The sequence below is a fragment of the Molossus molossus genome, unplaced genomic scaffold, assembly GCF_014108415.1.
Source record: "Molossus molossus isolate mMolMol1 unplaced genomic scaffold, mMolMol1.p scaffold_m16_p_12, whole genome shotgun sequence".
NCBI lineage: Eukaryota > Metazoa > Chordata > Mammalia > Chiroptera > Molossidae > Molossus > Molossus molossus.
The window spans coordinates 71346437-71367450 of NW_023425347.1; the positions used below are offsets into that span (position 1 = coordinate 71346437).

The 21014-nt window shown below is 40.7% G+C and overlaps 1 protein-coding gene across 2 annotated transcripts in view; it reads left to right on the top strand.

The window, feature by feature from the left end:
- TESK2 (testis associated actin remodelling kinase 2) overlaps positions 1-21014 on the top strand; it is a 139896-nt gene that overhangs the window by 63851 nt on the left and 55031 nt on the right. For both annotated transcript variants that reach the window (XM_036255287.1, XM_036255288.1), the window contains one exon: positions 3302-3423. In XM_036255287.1, coding sequence (XP_036111180.1) covers positions 3302-3423 — 122 coding nt within the window. The remainder of the gene's footprint in view (positions 1-3301; positions 3424-21014) is intronic.

Consider the following 21014-nt stretch of genomic DNA (forward strand, 5'->3'; position numbering starts at 1 on the left):
TTACCTTTATTCTAAAATATATTTAGCCCTGGCTGGTTTTTCTCAGTGGTTAGAGCACCAGCCTGCGGTCTGGAGAGACCCCGGTTCGGTTCCCACTCCACTCGATGTGTCCATTTCACGTTGATGTTTCTCTCTCTCTTTCTCCATCCCACTCTATCTGAACAAGATAATAAAAAAATGTCTTAAATGTAAATATATATATATTTAATTTTTTTTATTAAAAATTTTTTTTCATATTGATTTTAGAGAGAGAGGAAGGGAAAGAGAGAGGGAGACAGAAACATCCATGAGAGAGAACAGCCACTGGCAGCCTCCTGCATGCCCCTCGCTGGGGACTAGGCCCACAACTTGGGCATGTGCCCTGACCGGAAATCGAACCAGCCACCTCTTGGTTCATGGGTCAGTGCTCAACCACTGAGCCACACTGGCTGGGCTCTAAAATATATTTAAAGATATCAATCTCGCCCTGGCCGGTTTGGTTCAGCGGTTAGAGCGTCGGCCTGCGGTCCTGAGACACCCGGGTTCGGTTCCCGCTAAGGGCGCGTACCTCGGTTGCAGTTTGTCCCCGGCCCTGGTCGGTTGTGCGGGTGGCAGCCACTCGATGTGTTCCTTTCACATCAATGTTTCTCTCTCTCTCTCTCTGTTCCTCTCTCTCCCTCCCACTCTACCTGAACAAAAAATGGAAAAATGTCCTCGGGTGAGGATAAAAAAAAAAAAAAAAAGATATCAATCTCTTGGGAATTTTCTTACTAATATATGTTTAGAGACAAACTTAAGCAGAACTATACCTTCCTTTTACTATGAGCATTAAGCAGATTTGAGGGCTAATTAATTTTTGTGGTTTTGATAACTTGGAATAAAGATCTTCCAGCATTTAGGCAGGTGCTCCATATTTTGTATACCTCATATTTGATGGTACTGTTTTCTTCCTTTATCACCTGTAGTCTGTTCTGTACTTAAAAAAATTAAGCTATCCAGCCCTGGCCGGTTTGGCTCAGCGGTTAGAGCGTCGGCCTGCGGTCCGGAGAGACCCAGGTTCAGTTCCCGCTAAGGGCACGTACCTCGGTTGCAGTTTGTCCCCGGCTCTGGTTGGTCGTGCTGGTAGCAGCCACTCGATGTGTCCCTTTCACGTCGATGTTGCTCTCTCTCTCTCTCTTCCTCTCTTTCCCTCCCACTCTATCTGTACAAAAAATGGAAAAATGTCCTCGGGTGAGGATAAAAAAAAATAAAATAAAAAATTAAACTATCCAAATCTATTAATCCTTTGAGATTTCACTGAAGTTCCATGGTTTTTCCCTAAGTTCTCATTCTGTCAACATCTATATAAATATCTCGTACTGTATTATTTTATTTTTTTAAATCCTCACCTGAGGGTATGTTTTTATTGATTTTATAGAGGAAGGAAGGGGGAGAGAGAGAAAGAGAAACATTGATGTGAGAGAGAAATACCAGTCCATTGCCTCTCATATGTACTCCGACCAGGGATTGAACCCTCAACCGTTTTGGTCTATGGAATGACACTCCAGTCAACGGAGCCACCCAGCTAGAGTCTATATTTGATTCTTCATTCTCTTTCTTATCTGACTAGCCATTTAGCTTATTTTTTGTCCTTTTCTGGATGGTAATATCCAGAAAATTTTGACCAAATCTTATACTACTTTACTGTTTCCATTCTCTCCGCAACCTCTGCCACCAAAAAAAGAAAAAGAAGTAAAAGCATTCTTTTCTCTGCTGCCCAACCCCAAAGAAATCACCTGCATAAAGAAATGATTTACTGGCTCTGGCCGGTTTGGCTTAGCACATCAGCCTGCAGTCCAGAGAGACCCGGGTTTGGTTTCCGCTAAGGGCGCGTACCTCGGTTGCAGTTTGTCCCTGGCCCTGGTGGGTCCTGTGGGTGGCAGCCACTCGATGTGTCTCTTTCACGTCGATGTTTCTCTCTCTCTCTCTCTCTCTCTCTCTCTCTCTCTCTCTCTCTCTCCCCCCCTCCCTCTCTCTCTCTCTCTCTCCCCCTCCCTCCTCCCTCCCTTCCTCCATCCCTCCCTTCCTCCCATTGTATCTGAACAAAAAATGGAAAAATGTCCTCGGGTGAGGATTGAAAAGGAGAAAAAAAAAAAGAAATGATTCACTGGCCTTTAGAAATTAATATTAGAGGTATCATTTAACTATTGTTGCTGTTGTTTTCACTGTAGCCTTATGATGTGCCAGGCCTTCTAGGTACTGTAAGACAAGAACAAATGACATTATACTTCCTGGTCTCAAGATGCGTCAAATGAGGAGATACATACATTTATATACAGAACTATGTGATGAGTGGTATACTGGTGTTACGAAGATCGTTCTGAAGTTGTTTAAAGAAAGAAACCAGAAATAATTTCCAGAGAGAGTCAAGGAAGGCTTCAGCAAGATATGTGAGTGTAGCTTGAAAGATAAGTAGAATTTGAGGACTAGAACAATATTTTGTGCAGACGAAAGACAAAATACAATGAGTTATGAATATGATCATCATCTTGTCCTCTTGTTTAAGTAAGTAGGGTTCTTTCTGATTAGTTTGAAACACAGATTGTTTATCCCTGAATTTCACACATTATTTTAAGATCAGACATTCTTAAAAACAGATATTTTGTTAAAAACTCAGAGTGATAGTTTCCAGATGATGGAAAAAAAAAGAGTGACTTTCAGAGGAGAGAGCTCTTATCAAAACTCAGATATCTTCTGTAAATAGAGTTGGAAAAATACTGTCAGTGTGTTCTTTTATATAAATGTCTCATTTAACTTATCCATGCAGGATCTGAAAAGGAAAGCTAGTTCTCTTTTATCAGTCACGAGGTACATGACAACAGAGTCATTGATGTACTAAGAAGAGAGTTGGGTTCCAAATCTCACTGTGATCTAGAAGAAGGGAGAGACAGCTAATGTTCTGCCTCATTTTTTCTGACCAGAGTTCCTGGGCTCTGAGTGTTTTCCTTCTTCCTCCCCTTTCTGTCTAGCCACTCTGAAACATTTTTTGACTGCTAACATAAACTGTGATGTATTAATAGATATACTAAACTTTTGGGCCATTGTCATTTCAAGGAATTTCTGTGAAACAATTTTGGTTTTGGGTGGAATAAATTCATCTTCATCAGTGGAACTGAGATTCTAATATAATCACAGAATTTACATAAAATTGTCCCCTATCATGTACGTCTATTTTATCTAAACTGTCACTAAAACATCTTGGCATGTTCTACATGTGGAGACTTTGACCGCATATATTCCTGCTGTCCTTGAGCCTCTTTTCTTGTTCTATTTTATTTTCTAGGTGCGCCACCGAGTTTCTGGTCAGGTGATGGCTCTTAAGATGAACACGTTGAGCAGTAACCGGGCAAACATGCTGAAGGAAGTGCAGCTTATGAATAGACTCTCCCATCCCAACATCCTTAGGTAATGCCTTTTTTTGTCTTCCTTACTAGGGGTCAGTGGGAAAGTTGAAACATTATTGGAAGCTAGTTACAATACCATTAACCGCTAAAAAGAGGGATTCAGGATTTCCTGCTGAATCTATCTTGCTGGGGTTTAGCTGTGCTGTCGGTCTTTTTCTACCTATTGAGACTTAATTTTCTGGTAATTAATGTATTTAATAAAGCAACTTCTTCTGTCTCTCAGATTGTTTTACTCTTAGCAGCTCATTGGAACAGTTGTTTCCCACTGCTGAATGAGTGATTTATCAAAGAGAAAAGATTTTAGTCTTTATATAGTTATTTAATTTTCTTAATTGCTTTGTAAAGCATTGTAATTAAATCAGTGAATGAAAATAAAAATTAAGTTATGCTCCAGGCTATCTATCCTTAACTTTTAGTACTCATTTGAGGTGACATAGTTTACCTTTTTAAAGGAGAATTATTTTTATTTATAACAAGGTTATATAATCATCACTTTCTAATAATTAGTATCTGAATCTTCCTTACTCTAATTATGTTTATTTATTTATTTTTAGTGAGGTGAATATATTTCCAAATGGAACTTTGGGGGAGGAAGAAACTTTTCTTCACCCTCCCACATTCTTTTGGCTGGTCTAATAATTAAATCTACATGAGACAGATTAACAAGAGAAAAATAATTAAATTTAATTACATACATATTCATGGGAACTCCATATATATGAGAGAGTCATATTCCTCCACATACATAAGAGGTTCAGAGACAGACAAGACAATGACACTTTGGTATATGACATTTTGGTTAAGGATGAGGTAAGGTACCATGAGGCTTCAGGTCATTGCAGGGGCATAAGAACAGATGTTCAGTCATCAGTAGTTGTCCTGCCATATACATAAGTCATAAAAGGTTATCTCTGATAACCTCTTATTATGGATAAGTTCCCTAATTCAAATTCTTCTAGGTAATTGGGGGGGGGGGGCAGGCAGAAGTTTCTCTTGAGCCTGCAGGGTCTAAGTTGCCTTTAGATCTATATATCACAGATCTTGGGGTGACTTGTTCTGAACCCCTACAAAACCAAATAAGACAATTTAAGTCAATATATATTTAAGTAGGGCTTATGTGTAAGATACTTTGAAAAGTTAAAAGTGCTATTTACCTAGGGTCATTTTTTGCTAATATTTATATTGGAGCTAGTGATAGATCAGATAGCTTAAGTATAATTTATATGTTTGGTCAGTGGTAATAAATTATGGAATTAGATTATACTGCTTACTTGAAACTTTCTATCTTTATATAGACTTACTGGCTTCCTAGTCTACTACAAAAATGTTCAGCCAGTATTTTTATTGTGATGACTTTCTTTCCAATCCAAAAATCAGATTAACACATTATATAAGCATCTAGTATATGCCTGGTGATATGTCAGATATCAGAAAGGTATAAAGGTATACATAAAATGGAATGTCTCATAGCAAGGAATTGGCACTCTAATTGGAGATCTAGGACTTATATACATGAAAAGAGAACTAATAAGATCAGTGAGGACACTACCACTTGGGTAAACTCTAAATCAGTGGTTCTCAACCTGTGGGTCGGGACCCCTTTGGTGGTTGAATGGCCCTCTCATAGGGGTCGCCTAAGACCATCGGAAAACATATTTCCGATGGCGATTCATAACAATAGCAAAATTATAGTTATGAAGTAGCAATGAAATAATTTTATGGTTGGGGGTCACCACAACATGAGGAACTGTATTAAAGGGTCACGGCATTAGGAAATTTGAGAACCACTGCATAATGCTATTGGCAGAGTCAGGGAAGCTTTCTTGGAGGAGGTTTACTAGAACTAGAACTTAAATTTTAATAGGATTTTAGAAGATAGGGAAGGAACTCTGAAAAGGGCAAAATATTGATAAATAAAGCAGAGGTAAAGGTGCAAAACTTTTTGAAGAGTCAGTGAATTAAAAACCCATTTGGCTAAAAATAACAGTAATGAGAAACCATCACTTACTGAAGGCCTGTTGTATATGGATGTTTAACCTATTTAAAGATTTAATCTTCACAACTATTCTCCATTGAAGGAACTGAGGCCATGAGATTATGTGTTGGCTAAGGGCTGGGACTTTGAGGCCTGGACTCTTTTACCATGCTTCTAGAAGAACTGGGGATTTGATAGGATAGTATTGGTAGATAAAAGTGGGAATGTAGAATTAGGCCAAGTTATTCAGAAATATTTTGCATAAAGCCAAGATTATATTTTATGCTCTGTGTATTGGAGCCTGAGCAAGGACTAGCATGACAGAGGGAAACTGATGACAAACTCAAAATGGTTGTTTAGTGTTGGGGAGACTGGTGGCAAGAGAGCAGTTAGGGGGCCTCTGCAATGTTTGAGAGTGTGATTTGATAGTCTGCTTAAGACTTTTTAAACTGATCATATTTTCATCTTGCTTAAAAAATAATATTTTTAGCCCTGGCCGGTTTGGCTCAGCGGTTGGAGCGTTGGCCTGCGGTACAGAGAGACCTGGGTTTGGTTCCCGCTGGGGGCGTGTGCCTCAGTTGCAGTTTGTCCCCGGCCCTGGTTGGTCATGCGGGTGGCAGCCACTCGTTGTGTCCCTTCACGGCAATGTTTCTCTCTCTCTCTCTCTTCCTTTCTCTCCCTCCCACTCTATCTGAACAAAAATGGAAAAATGTCCTCGGGTGAGGATATAAAATAAAATAAAATAAAAATAATATTTTTAACCCTGGCCAGTTTTGCTCAGTGGTTAGAGCATTGGCCTGTGGACCAGAGAGTCCTGGGTTCAGTTCCCACTAAGGGCATGTACCTCGGTTGCAGTTTGTCCCCAGCCTTGGTTGGGGTCATGTGGGTGGCAGTCACTTGATGTGTCTCTCTCACATCAACGTTTCTCTCTCTTCCTCCCTTTCTCCTTCCTGCTCTATCGGGGGTGTGTGTGGGGTGTGTGTGTGGGGGGAATGAAGGCTCTAGCCTAGGCTGGTGTGGCTCAGTTGGTTGGATTGTCATCCTGTGCACCAAAGGACTGTGGGTTTGATTCCAGTCAGGGCACATGCTCAGGTTGTGGGTTTGATTCCTGGTCAAGATGCATATGGGAGGCAACTGATCAATGTTTCTCTCTCTCTCTCTCTCTCTCTCTCTTTCTCTCTCTCTCTCTCTCTCTCTCTCTCTCTCTGTCCTTCTCCCTTTCTCTCTCTCTGTAATGTCAATTAAAAAAATATTCTCAGGTGAGAATTTATAAAAAAGAAAGAAAAGGAAAAAAAAGAAATGAAGGCTTTATTTATTTATTTTTTAAATATATTTTTGTTGATTTTTCAGAGAGAATGGAAGGGAGAGAGAGAGAGAAACATCAACGTGAGAGAGAAACATGCCTCCTACATATGCCCCCTACTGGGGATGAGCCCCAAACCCCCCAGGCATGTGCCCTGACTAGAATCTCTCAGTCTATGGAACAATGCTCAATCCAATGAGCCACACCGGCCGGTAAGAAATGAAGGCTTTACGTCGACCTGCGGTCCTGAGAGACCCGGGTTCAGTTCCTGCTAAGGGTGCTTACCTCGGTTGCAGTTTGTCCCCGGCCCTGGTCGGTCGTGCGGTGGCAGCCACTCGATGTGTTCCTTTCACGTCGATGTTTCTCTCTCTCTCTCTGTTCCTCTCTCTCCCTCCCACTCTACCTGAACAAAAAAATGAGAAAATGTCCTCGGGTGAGGATAAAAAAAAAAAAGAAAGAAATAAAGGCTTTAGATTCTAGATCAAGCTGCCTGGATTCAAATTCTGGATTTTGGGGAAATTACTTAACCTTTTCAATCTGTAATTTTCCTATCTATAAAATGAGAGTAATGACAGTAAATACCTCATAGAGTTGTTATTGAGCATTAATTACATTAGCACATATAAAGCACATAGAATAGTACCTGGCTTGTGTTAAGTACCCAGTAAATGTTAGCTGTTATTAAGTTTATTTTTCTGTGGCTAGTTCTTTACATGGCCCATTGAAGCCTGTCTGTTTTTTAACATTCATTCACTCACCAAACATTTGTTGTGTGTCTGCTGCTGTTTTTAATATATTCAAGGGTTTTCTGCTTGAGTAATATTGTTGAACAGAACTTTCTGCAGTGATGGAAATATTTTTTATCGCTCTGTCAAATAGCCACAGATGAGCATTGAGCATTGAAATATGGCTGGAGTGAACAAGGCACTAACTTTTTTATTTGATTTGATTTAAATTACCACACGAATCTAGTGGCTGCTGTATTTGACAACACTGGGTTAGAGTTCATCTACATCTTTGCTCTTGTTTCACTAAATATGTGTTCTAGCCTAGAAACATGGTGGTGTGATGAGGCCAATGATACTGTTTCTTTCTTTTTTTTTAAATCCTGACCTGAGGATATTTTTCCATTTATCTTCAGATAACGTGGGAGGGAGGGTGGGAGAGAGAGAGGGAAAAACATCAATATGAGAGACACATTGACTGGTTGCCTCCCACACAACCCTGACCAGGGCCAGGGACCGAACTGCAACCCGGGTACGTGCCCTTGACCAGAATCAAACCCCAGACTCTTTGATCTGTGGGCTGATGCTCCCACCACTGAGCCAAACCGGCCAGGGTGCAATACCATTTCTATTCTGATGTCTCCTTGATCTAATTTCTTAGCCTATCGTTTTTTTGGTTCCATTGCATAAGAATGACACACCCTCCCTTTTAACTTACAGGAGGTAATATTCCTGTTCTCAGCTAAGTTCTCTAATATATAAAAACTAGTGTTAACCCTATCTTGATCTTCACAATAAACCAACAAATGAGATAATGTATAGAAAACCTATAGATCTGTAACCTACGGGTCCGTTATAGTTCACAGTAAGTATATTATACATGAAAATTAATTATAATTAATTGTTAGCCATGGTGGATTTGCACTCTAATGGCCATTTTGTTCTGCATAAGTCACCTGTCTCAAATATACTGAAGCCTGGGAATAGATTACTTCTTTTTTGTTTGTTTGTTTGTTTGTTTGTTTTTTGAATGTTCAAAGCAGCTTTATTGCTGAAAACCAAAAACTAGAAACAACCCAAATGTCTGTCAAAAGGAGAAGAAACAAACTGAAGTATAGTCATACAGTGGATAAGTACACAGCAGTAAAAAAAAATGAACTGATACATACAACAACACGATGAGTTGCAGAAGTATTACATTGGGCAAAACCAGACGGAAAAAAAGGAGAGAGAGAGAGAGAATATATTATTTCATTTACACAAAGTTCAAAAAGAGGCAAAACTAATTTATGTGACAAATATAAGAATAGTAGTTATTTCTGGGAATGGAAAAGTGTTTGTTTGTTTTGTTAATCCTAAACTGAGGATATTTTTTTCCATTGATTTTTTTTTTTTTTTCTTAGAGTGAGAGGAAGGGGGGAAGGAGGGAGAGAAAGAGAGAGAAACATCAATTTGAGAGAGACACATATATTGGTTGCCTCCCTGACCGCACCCTGACTGGGGCCAGGGATGGAACCTGCAACCCCAGGTACATGCTCTTGACTGGGAATTGAACCCTGGACCCTTCAGTGTGCAGGCTGTCATTGTAACCACTGAGCCACACTGGCCAGGGCTGGATTACTTTTTAAAAGAAGCTTCTAATTGTTTATATCTTTTATGTCTTTGTATCTTCACTTTTATTGAGTATTTTGAATACAATGAAAATAAATTCTACCAGTAGCCTAAAGCAAGCAGAGTCTTTTTGGCTTTTGTTACCCAGAGGAGTACCATAGCAGTAGAAACATTTATTATACTTCCTTAGGATGTCTTAAATATCCATCTAAGCATGACTATGTTTCAGTCTCAAAATTCTTAGAATTTTTATTTTCTAAATAACTTTCTAGTTGTCTTAGAAATTTACTAATACTTTATTTTTTATAATGTAACATTTTTGTGACTGTTAGTGTGTCTCATAGTCTGTTTTTAAGCTATAAATACTGTAAATGCTCTTTTATAGATGCAGAAACTGAGGCAGAAGTATAAACCAAACTTTTCCCTTAAATTGAGATTAGATTTTTTTCATTGATTTTTTATTTTTTAGAGAGAGTGGAAAGGAGGGAGGGAGAGAGAGAGAGAGAGAGAGAGAAACATTGATGTTGAGAGAGACACATTGATTGGTTGCCTCCTACACAGGTCTGGTCAGAGCTAGGGAAACCTGCAACCCAGGCACATGCCCTTGACCGGAATCCAACCTGCAGCCCTTCCGTCCAAGGTCTGATGCTCTAACCACTGAGCAAAACTGTCGAGGATCACATTGAGATTATTAGATTTAAATTGGGAAGAATCCATCTCTTTGAACCTTAGGATTTTCGCAGACATGCCTCCTCGGGGCCAACCAAAGGAGGGAGCTTGCTGAGCAGATGAGGCTTTTAGTTCCCTTCTCTTTTTCCAGCTAGAGCTGCTGTACTTTTATCTGTTTTATATTGAACTTCTGTATAAGAGTTTTGAAGTAAGGGTTTCCTGTTTAGAAACAGAATAAATTGGAAATCACTACATTTGTGATTTGGAAAATCCTACTTGAGAAAGAAGGCTATCTGCATGATCAGCCAGATGCAAGGCATCTACTCCTCTGGGCATGCCTTGGTCCTCTGCTGGCACGGCTATTTTGTGTCCAGCAGGAATGAGTGATCTGAACTTTCACAGTTTTATTTTTCTCTTTTTTCTTGACCCCAATCTCACTACTTCCTCTTTTCCTTTTATCTTTCTCCCTCCTAAGATTTCTAATTGGAAGGAAAAGAGTGGGCCTGATAAGTCATAAAAGCATTAGGTTTATATATTTTATTTGTGTGTATATATTTTCATAATACATAGATCCAGTTAAGATTGGTTGTTTTATCATCAGTTGCTCTAAGTTATCAGTTAAAAAAAAGAACAATAAAGTACTTTGTTGAGTGTAGGGACTGATTGTTTGGTCTTCTTGTGAATAAGTTTGTTTATGCCAGGAAGTCTTGTGCTCAAGATCTGTAACCCAATTCTATGCCCTGCTCACTTCCACTCCCAATGGCCTTTCTGAGGACCTGTACCAACATTTGTTCTCAAGCCTCTTTGTTATTCTTTACTCCATGAGAAATTTAATATTTCTTTTAGACTCCTTATTCACATTCTCATGCTTACTTTTTTTAAGGCTACATTCTGAATTTATTTTCCTATCTACTGACTTTTGTTCAGAATTGTTTCATATCAAAATCCATTTGCGCCCTGGCCGGTTTGGCTCAGCGGTTAGAGCGTCGACCTGCGGTCCTGAGAGGCCCGGGTTCGGTTCCCGCTAAGGGCGCGTACCTCGGTTGCAGTTTGTCCCCGGCCCTGGTCGGTGGTGCGGGTGGCAGCCACTCGATGTGTTCCTTTCGCATCGATGTTTCTCTCTCTCTCTCTGTTCCTCTCTCTCCCTCCCACTCTACCTGAACAAAAAATGGAAAAATGTCCTCGGGTGAGGAAAAAAAAAAAAAAAGACTGCTAGGATTATGTCTAAAGGACTTAGCCAAGTTGAAGGGATTTCCACAGACCAAAGATGGCAGAATTTGAAAAAAAAAAAAAATCCATTTGCAACAATATGGTTGTCATTTTGTTAAACTGGAGAATATGCTTTCAATTTTCCAAATATTTATTTGGAACTACTCATACTCATTCTAGCCCCATGCTTGGTAATAATATCATGGTGAATAGAAGAGAAGTAGAGGGCTGTTGTCTTCCAGCCAGTCTCCTTAGGAAGCAAACTGTACATCTAGGAAATAGACTAGTATCAGCTAATACTATGAGAATATGGCAGGGAATTTTCCTAATCTCAGTTATAAAGATTGCTATCTTTTCAGTTACCCATTCTGAAAATCCCCAAATTATCTTTAGTTATTCCTTTTATTTCTTGCTTCTAATCAGAAATTAAGCTCTTGATTCTAAATCTTTAAAGTCTTTTGCATCTATTTCTTCCCTTATATATCTGTCAGTTTAGCCCTCTTCACTTTTTCCTGGAGTTATTTTCCCTATCTCTCCCCTCTACACCTTTTACTCTTTCTGATACACAGCTTTAATTGTAAAATTTCTCCCTCCCTCCCTCTCTCCCTTCCTCCCTCTTATCTTTATTGTTGAATGGATTACAGATGTTCCTCCTTTTTTCCCTATTGATCCCCTCCTCCCTGCTCCCTCCCCCCTCCTGCCTTTCCCCACAGTGTTGTCTGTGTCTATTGGTTATGCATATATGCATATAAGTTCTTTGGTTTATTTCTTCCCACTCCCCACTCCCCTTCCCTTTGAGGTGTGTCAGTCTGACAACCAGTTTGTACTTCTTAATCCCTTCACCTTTTTCACCCATTCCCCTAACCACCCTCCCATCTGGCAACCAACAAAATGTTCTCTGTTTCTATGAGAATGTTTCTGTTCTGCTTGTTCATTTTGTTGAGATTCAATTGTTAATAGATATGTATTTATTGCCATTTTATTGTTCATGTGTTTGTTGTTCTTTAAGAAGACCCTTCAACATTTCATATAATAATGGTTTGGTGGTGATGAACTCCTTTAGCTTTTTCTTGTCTGGGAAACTTTATATTGCCATCGATTCTAATGACAGCTTTACAGGATAGAGTAATCTTGGTTGTAGGTTCTTGCTTTTCATCACTCTGAATATTTCTTGCCACTCCCTTCTGGCCTGCAAAGTTTCTTTTGAGAAATCAGCTGACGGTCTTATGGGAACTCCCTTGTAGGTAACTAACTGCTTTTCTCTTGCTGCTTTTAAGATTCTCTCTTTGTCTTGAACCTTTTGCATTTTGATGATGATATGTCTTGGTGTGGGCCTCTTGGGGTTCATCTTGTTTGGGACTCTCTGTGCTTCCTGGACTTGTATGTCTGTTTCCTTCACCAAGTTAGGGAAGTTTTCTGTCATTATTGTTTCAAATAGGTTTTTGATTTCCTGTTCTCTCTCTTCTCCTGGCATCCCTAAGATGTAAATATTGGTACGTTTGAAGTTGTCCCAGAGGCTCCTTACACTATCCTCATTTTTTTTATTCTTTTTTCTTTTTGCTGTTCTGATTGGGTGTTGTTGTGTTTTTTTGCTTCCTTATATTCCAAATCGATGGTTTGCTTCTTGGCTTTACCTACTCTACTTTTGAATCTGTGTAAATTATTCTTTATTTCAGTTAGTGCCTCCTTCATTTCTGACTGGTCCTTTTTTATGCTCTTGAGGCCCTCACTGAGTTCACTGAAGTTCTCACTAAGTTCATTGAGCATCCTTATAAACAGTGTTTTGAACTCTGCATCTGTTAGGTTGCTTACCTCCGTTTCGCTTAGTTCTTTTCCTGGAGTTTTGTTCTTTTCTTTCATTTGGGTCCTGTTTCTTTGTCTTCTCATTTCGGCTGCTTCCCTGTGTTTGTTTCTATGTATTAGGTAGAGTTGCTATGTCTCCTGTGCTTCCTAGGGTGGCCTGTTGTAATAGGTGTCTTGTAGGGTCCAGTGGCACAGCCTCCTGATCTCCCAGCTGTGCCCTCAAGGTGCACCCCTCATGTGGACTGTATACCCTTCTGTTGTAATTGAGTCTTGATTGCTGTTGACACATCAATGAGAGGGTTTTACTCAGGTTGATCAGCTGTAAGGACTGGCTGTGCCCACTGACCACTGACCTCTGACTACCTTGGATGATCAGCTGTGTAGGGGTCCACCACACAGAGAAAGACTTACTTCAACAGGGCTCTGGTACCCACTGAGTCCATTCCTTGAGTGTGTCACTTGTGGAGGTGGTTGGGTGGTGGTGCTTCACAGTGTTCTGAAGCTGTCCACTGGGTGTGCTGGCTCTGGGGCCAGGTCAGCTACTGCCTATATTCTACCTGGGGCCACCTGGCACAAGCTACAAAGTGATCTGCAGATGGCTGCTTCTTGTGCTGGGCTTGGAGGTGCCCAGGAAAAGCCAAGTTGTGAACCAAGTCTGGCTGCTTCTAGTGGGGCCACTTAACGAGAGGTATGGGGCTATCTGAGACCAGACGCTGCTTGATTGAAAGAATTTAGGAAAACCTTACTTAAGTAGGGTCCAGGATAGGCCAATCCTATGGTACAGCAACTGGCAACAGCTTGGGTGGGCCTGAAAGTTGGGTGGGCAGGGCCTCAGGGAATCACCAGGGAGAGAGAAACAGTGTGAACCAGGTTGCTGGAGTCCCAGATATGGTGGCTGTCTGCCGCCCCAGGGAAGGGCTCACCAAAGGAACAAAGGCCTCTGACAGCACACCTGTCCAGGGGAACGCTGCCTCTCCAGCCCTCACCCCAATGCCAAACAACTCAGTTATTTCCCGTTTGTCTCTGGTGCATTTCAAGCTGCTTCCCCAACGCTGGAGCCTGGAGGGTGCGAATGTGAGTAAGTCCATGTGTGGGCCCTTTAAGAGGAGCTGCCTGGGGCTCTAGCAGCCTTAGCCTCCCTCAGCCTCAGTTCCTGCTGGTTTTTACAGCCAGAAGTGATGGGGACTTCTCTCCTGGTACTGGAAAGGTGAGCTGGGCGCCTGGTGTGGAACGAAGACCCCTCAGCCTTCAGGGAAGACCTTCCCAGCCGAGGTGTCCCTCCTGATTTTTATCTGCCACACGTGGGTGTGGGACCATCCTGTCGCGCCTCCGCCCCTCCTACCAGTCTCAGGGTGGCTTCTTCTTTAATTTCGTAGTTGTAGGACTTTCATTCAGCTTGATTTCAGGTAATTTTGGATGATGGTTGTTCTGTAGTTTAGTTGTAACTTTGATGTGGTTGTGGGAGGACATGATACCGCGTTTACCTATGCTGCCATTTTGACCGGAAATCTCTTTCTTTCTTTTTTTTAAAATTTAGATATTTTATTTCCAGTATGGAGAGGATCTAGAAAATATTCCACAGCATGTTTTAGGAAATATAGGAAGTGAGTGAAATACGTTGGGCATTGGCCACTTTTCAGCCTCAGAGCACATGGTGTACATTTCCTTTTATGGTGCCCAAGCCTCAGGCTAGGGGAGAGTAGTTGTACTTAGGTGGCAGTATTTTAAATCTATAAAGATGTTCATCTGAGTTCTGCCTCTGTCTTATTTTTATTTTATTTTAATATTATTATTATCTTTTTAAATCCTCACCTGAGGACATTATTGCATTTATCTTCAGATAGAGCAGGAGGGAGAGAGGAGGAAAAGAGAGAGAGAGAAACTTTGATGTGAGAGAGACACATCGACTGGCTGCCACCCACATGACCCCAACCGGGGCCAGGGATGAATGGCAACCGAGGTACGTGCCCTTAGTGGGAACCAAACTTGGGACTCTCTGGTCCATGGGCTGATGCTTCAACCGCTAAGCCAAACTGGCCAGGGCTATTTTAATATTTTTTGTTAATCCTTACCTGAGGAATTTTTTTTCCATTGATTGTTAGAGAGAATGGAAGGCAGGCAGGGAGGGAGAGAGAGAGAAACATTGATGTGAGAGAGAGACATCAATTGATTGCCTCCTGAATGTGCCCTGACCTGGTGGCGATTGAACCAACAACCCCGGTATGAGCCCTTACCAGAAATCAAATCCATGACCCTTTGGTACGCAGGCCAGCACTAACCAGTGAGCAATATTGGCCAGGGCTGCTTTATTTTTTAAATTTATTTATTTTTGGTTAACATTATTTATTTATGTATTTATTATTTTATTGACTTTATTGGGGTGACATGGTTAATAAAACCATACAGGTTTCAAGTGTACAACTTAATAAAACATCATCTGTGCCCTGGCTGGTTTTGCTCAGCGGTTAGAGCTTCAGCCTGCGGACCAGGGAGTACCGGGTTTGATTCCGGCCAAGGGCACATAACCTTGGTTGCAGTTTGTCCCTGGCCTCGGTTGGGGTCATGCGGGTGGCAGCAAATCTATGTGTCTCTCTCACACCGATGTTCCTTTCTCTGTCTGTCTCTCTCTCCCTCCCACTCTGTCTGAAGATAAATGGGGAAAAAATATCCTCAGGTGAGGATTAAAAACAAAACATCATCTGGATACTACATCGTGTGCTCACCACCCAAAGTCAAGTCTCTTTCTGTCCCCATTTATCCTCACTTTGTACACTTCCATCTTCTCCTACCCCCCTTCCCCTCTGGCTATCACCAAACTGTTGTTTGTGTCTATGTGTTATATATATATATTTTGTTGTTGTTGTTGTTGTTTAATCTCTTCATCATTTTTCCCCCTGCCTGTCCCAGCTATCAGTCTGTTCTGTGTATCTGTGCTTCTGTTTCTATTTTGTTTGTAAAATTTATTTCTTAAAAGACTTTTGTGATTTCCATTGATTTTAGAATTGAGTCAAAAATTTTTTAGACTCACAATTAAAGTATGATTTGTTTTTCCACCCTTTCTTCCACTAATTTCTCTTATGTGCTTAATACAATTCCATGATTTATTAATTGTGTTCTCTTGGACAAATCATTTGACCTCTAGACTTTGGTTTCTCCTTTTTAACTAGGGGAATGGACCAGATCAGTGGTTAGAAATCACATTAAGTTAATGTTGAATAATTTTTAAAAGATCAGGTTTAAAAAATATATTATCTCTTTGCCCTGGCCGGTTTGGCTCAGCGGTTAGAGCGTCCGCCTGCGGTCCGGAGAGACCCGGGTTCGGTTCCCGCTAAGGGCATGTACCTCGGTTGCAGTTTGTCCCCGGCCCTGGTTGGCCGTGCGGGTGGCAGCCACTCGATGTGTCCCTTTCACATCGATGTTTCCCTCTCTCTCTCTTCCTCTCTCTCCCTCCCACTCTGTCTGTACAAAAAAAATAAATAAATAAAAAATAAAAAAATATATATATATATTATCTCAGAGGTATATGTGTTTCAGAATAAATGGGAAGTGTTTAAAACTGATGGATTGTCCTGGCCTGTGTGGTACAGTTTGTTGAGCATTGTCCCGTACACCTAGAGGTCTTCAGTTTCCATTCCTGGTCAGGGCATGTGCCTGGGTCACCAGCTTGATTGTGCAGGAAGAAGCCCATTGATATGTTTCTCCCTTTCCCTTCCCTCCTCTCTTTCTCAAAGCAAGAAAGGTGGATTAAAGTAGATCTTTCTGGTTTTATCATTGGAATCCTAGTGAGTAACTCGGTGAAAGAGTCTCTTATAGACCTCAACACAAATTTTATAACATGAGCATGATTAACATTTTTACTCTTCTCTGTTCCAAGGTAGAAGGTCTAATGACTTAGGGCTTCAGTGTAAGTTCTAATTTCATATAACCAGAAACATTTTGTAAAATAAAATGTGGAATAAGCTTCAGTAATATTTATGTCATTGTGAGGAGTGAAGTAGAAAGTAGATGATTTTTTTTTAATCTCACCTGAGGACATTTTTTGCATTTATCTTGAGATAGAGAGGGAGGAAGAGAGAGAGAGAAACATTGAAGTGAGAGAGACACATTGAGTGGTCACCACCCACGTGACCCCAGCCGGGGCGGGGACAAACCACAACCAAAGTACATGCCCTTAGTGGGAACCGAACCCAGGCCTCTCTGGTCGGTGGGCTGATGCTGTAACTGCTGAGCCAAACCGACCAGGGCAGTAGATGATTTTTTAAAAATATTTTTAATGAAGTTTAATTGACATGTAATAGAATATGATTTTTTTTTTTTCCTCACCCGAGGACACTTTTTCTTCCCCCATTCTTTGTTCAGATAGAGTGGGAGGGAGAGAGAGAGAGAGAAACATTGACATGAAAGGGACACATCAAGTGGCTGCCACCCACATGACCAACCAGGGCCAGGAACAAACTGCAACCCTTAGCGGAAACTGAACCCAGGTCTCTCTGGAACGTAGGCCGGCTCTCTAACTGCTGAGCCAAACCGGCCAGGGTGAAGATGATTTTCAATACAAACAATGGCCAACATTTATTGAGTACCTGTAACTTCCCTTACTGGCATTTTTGTTTCTCAAACACACCAAGCTCTTTCCCACTTTAGCATCTTTGTACTTTTTCCTTTTCCTATAATGTCTTTATCCCAGAATCATATAGCATTCTTCTGCTGAGATATCCCCTCTTCAAAGAGACTTTTGTTGATTAGCCTGCCTAAAATAGCCATTCATGTCATTATTTGTCTCTTCCCTTTGCTTTGTCTTCATAGCTTATATCATTTCTGAAAATATCTTGTTCACGTATGTGTTTATTTATTGTTTGTAGCCTTCATTATAGGGTGAGCTCCCTGAGGGTAGAACTTTATCTTGTTCACTATTGTATCAGGCTTAGGGTGAAAACTGGAGGACTATTAAAAGTCTTTTTTATTTTTAATTCACCTGAGGATATGCTTTTTAAAAATTTGATTTTGAAGGGAGGTAAGGAGAGAGAGAGAATGAGAGAAAGAAATTTGAGAGAGAAACATAGATCAGTTGCCTCCTGTAAGCACTGGGAATCAAACCCACAACCCGGGTATGTGCCCTGATCAGGAATCAAACCCACCACCTTCCATGTATGGGCGATGCTCCAACCAACTGAGCCACATCGGCCAGGGCTATTAAAGTATTTTAAGGGCCCTTGGCCAGTTTGGCCCAGGGCTTAGAGTGTTGGCCCGCAGACCGAAGGGTCTCAGTTTCGATTCCTGGTAAAGGGCATGTACTTGAGTTGCAGGTTTGATCCTCGATCCTGGTCAGGGTTGTGCGGGAGGCAACCAATTGATGTATCTCTCTCAGATGAATGTTTCTCTCTCTTTCTCCTCATCTCTCCCGCTCCTTCCCTTCCACTTAATCTAAAAATCAATAGAAAAATATCCCTTGGTGAGGATTAACAACAACCACCAGAAGGAAAGTCTTTTAAGGGAGAAACTGGGTCTGCAAGTCACCATCCCCATTCATTTCAACTAATAAGTTAACTCTCATCTACTCTGATATAATGATTTACAATGAGTTTTAATTTTGGAGAAAAATTCAACCAGAAGTACTTCATCCTAGGTAAGCATCTAACATGACAGAAGATAAGGAAGGAGTGCTATACTGAGAAGCGGGAAATAGAGAGTGCATACTGAATAGTGAAGCCTTTGATACTTCTAGTCCTCATCTATCACTCAGCTCTCAGACAGGCAGGCAGGAATCATCTCCATCCCACCCTCATCCTCACCACCTGTCAGGAATTTGGTAGATTTAGCGAAATTGAATACCCCCAACTTTAAAAAGTAACCACCAAAACACCTTATAATTATTTTCTTCTAGGAGATAAAGAGAAGATACTGCATCCATGAAACAAGAATAGTAAACTATAAAATAAAATAATAATGAGAAGCACAGATTCTCAAAGATTCTTGGAAATTAAAAAATATGATAAATAAAACCAATTGATTTAGAAGGTCCAGATAAAGTTAAACCATCCATCAATAGGGAAAAATCAAAGACAGAAAATGAGAGAGAAAAGATAAGAAAATCAAATGATCAATCCAAGAAGTCTATTTTTGACTAATACAAGAGCATTTTCTAGAACTGAAGGTCATGCACTTCCAGGTTGAAAGGGCGTATTAAGTACCCAGCACAATGAATGAAAAAGACCCATCCCAGAGCATATTTTTATGAAACTTTAAAATACAGATAATTAGCCCTGGCCAGTTTGGCTCAGCGGTTAGAGCGTCAGCCTGCGGTCCACAGAGACCCGGGTTCGGTTCCCGCTAAGGGCATGTAACTTGGCTGCAGTTTGTCCCCAGCCCTGGTTGGGTTGTGTGGGTGGCGGCCGCTCGATGTGTCCCTTTCACATCGATATTTCTCTCTCTTCCCCTCTCTCCTTCCCGCTCTATCTGAGTAGAAAATGGAAAAATGTCCTCGGGTGAGGATAAAAAAAAAAAAATACGGATAATTAAAATAAGATTCTAAACACTAACAGAGGGGGAAAAATCCCAAACAAAGGTACCATACAAAGGATTAAAAACCGTTAACTTCTCAATACCAGCTCTGGAAGTTAGACCAATGGAACAGTGTTCTCTGAGAGAAAATTATTTCCTACTTGGAATTCTATATCAAGCCAAACTATCCAGCCCAGCATGAGGGTAGAATAAAGGCAATTTGAAATGCGCAAGGTTTTGAAAATTTTGCTTCTCTTGTGCCTTTTTTAAAAAACGTGTTTTTATTGTTTTTTTTTTAGATTCTAGATATTTTATTATTTATTTATTTATTTTTAATCCTCACCTGAAGATATTTTTCTATTTATCTTCAGATAGAGTGGGAGGGAGGGAGAGGGAGAGAAACTTTTACGTGAGAGGGACACATTGACTAGTTGCATCCTGCACAACCCTGACCAGGGCCAGGGACCAACCACAACTGAGGTATGTACGTGCCCTTAACCGGAATCAAACTCGAGACTTTTTGGTCCAAGGGCTGATGCTCTAACTGCCGATACAAACCGGCCAGAGCAGATTCTGGATATTTTTGAACGTAGAGGCAATGGGATTTCCTAATGGATTGGGTGTGGGATATTAGCACAAGGGAAGGAGGAGTCAAAGATGATTCTTAGAATTTTGACTTAAACAACTGGGAGAATTGAATTGCTGGCAACTATACTGGATAAGACTTGTGTAGGGGACAGATTTTGGGGATAGGAGATCAGAAGATACCAGGTTGGCAGTTGGATAAACAAGTGTGGGATTCAGACAAGAGGTTCAAGATGGTTGTGTCTCTTAAGTAGTTGGGGGCATTAGACAAATTATGTAACCTCTATAATTTCAGTATTCTCATCTGTGTAGTAGAGAGTAATAATAGTAATTCCATATCAGCTTGATGGGAGAATTAAATGAGAATGTACATAAGGAACTTATCACAGTGCAAGGCATTAAATCTTAACTTTATTATTTTTATTGTTAGTATCGTAATCATCTGAAGTATCACATATTGAGGCTATATAGCATAAAGCTTAAGTTAAGGATTCTATCTTGTCTCTGTCATTTGCTAGTTGTGTGACCTTGGGCAAGCCATTTAATCTCTCTTTGTTTTTTAAAAAAAAAAAGTGAAATGGGTATAATAATAGTACCTACCACATAATGTTTTCATAAGGGTTAAATGAAGTACATCTGTGTAAAGTACTTAGAACAGTGTCTGACACCTTTTCAGTGCACAAGAAATGTTACTCATCATTTATCATCGTTTTTAACTCCTTGAATGAGGGACCATTATATTTATTTTCTTTTTTTGTTTGTTTGTTTTAATCCTCACCCGAGGACATTTTTCCATTTTTTGTTCAGGTAGAGTGGGAGGGAGAGAGAGGAAGAGAGAAAGAGAGAGAGAGACAGAGAGAGAGAGAGACAGAGAGAGAGAGAGAAACATCGACCTGAAAAGACACATCGAGTGGCTGCCACCCGCACGACCAACCAGGGCTGGGGACAAACTGCAACCGAGGTACGGGCCCTTAGCGGTAACCGAACCCAGGTCTCTCGGGAATGCAGGCCAATGCTCTAACCGCTGAGCCAAACCGGCCAGGGCTCATGTTTATTTTCTATAGCCCCCACTTAATCTTAACCCTTTGCATAGCACTGTACTTAGAATATATGTGACAGGCAGTAATTTTTTTTTTTTTTTTTTATCACTGGAGGACATTTTTCCATTTTTGTTCAGATAGAGAGGGAGGATGGGAGAGAGAGAGAAGGGG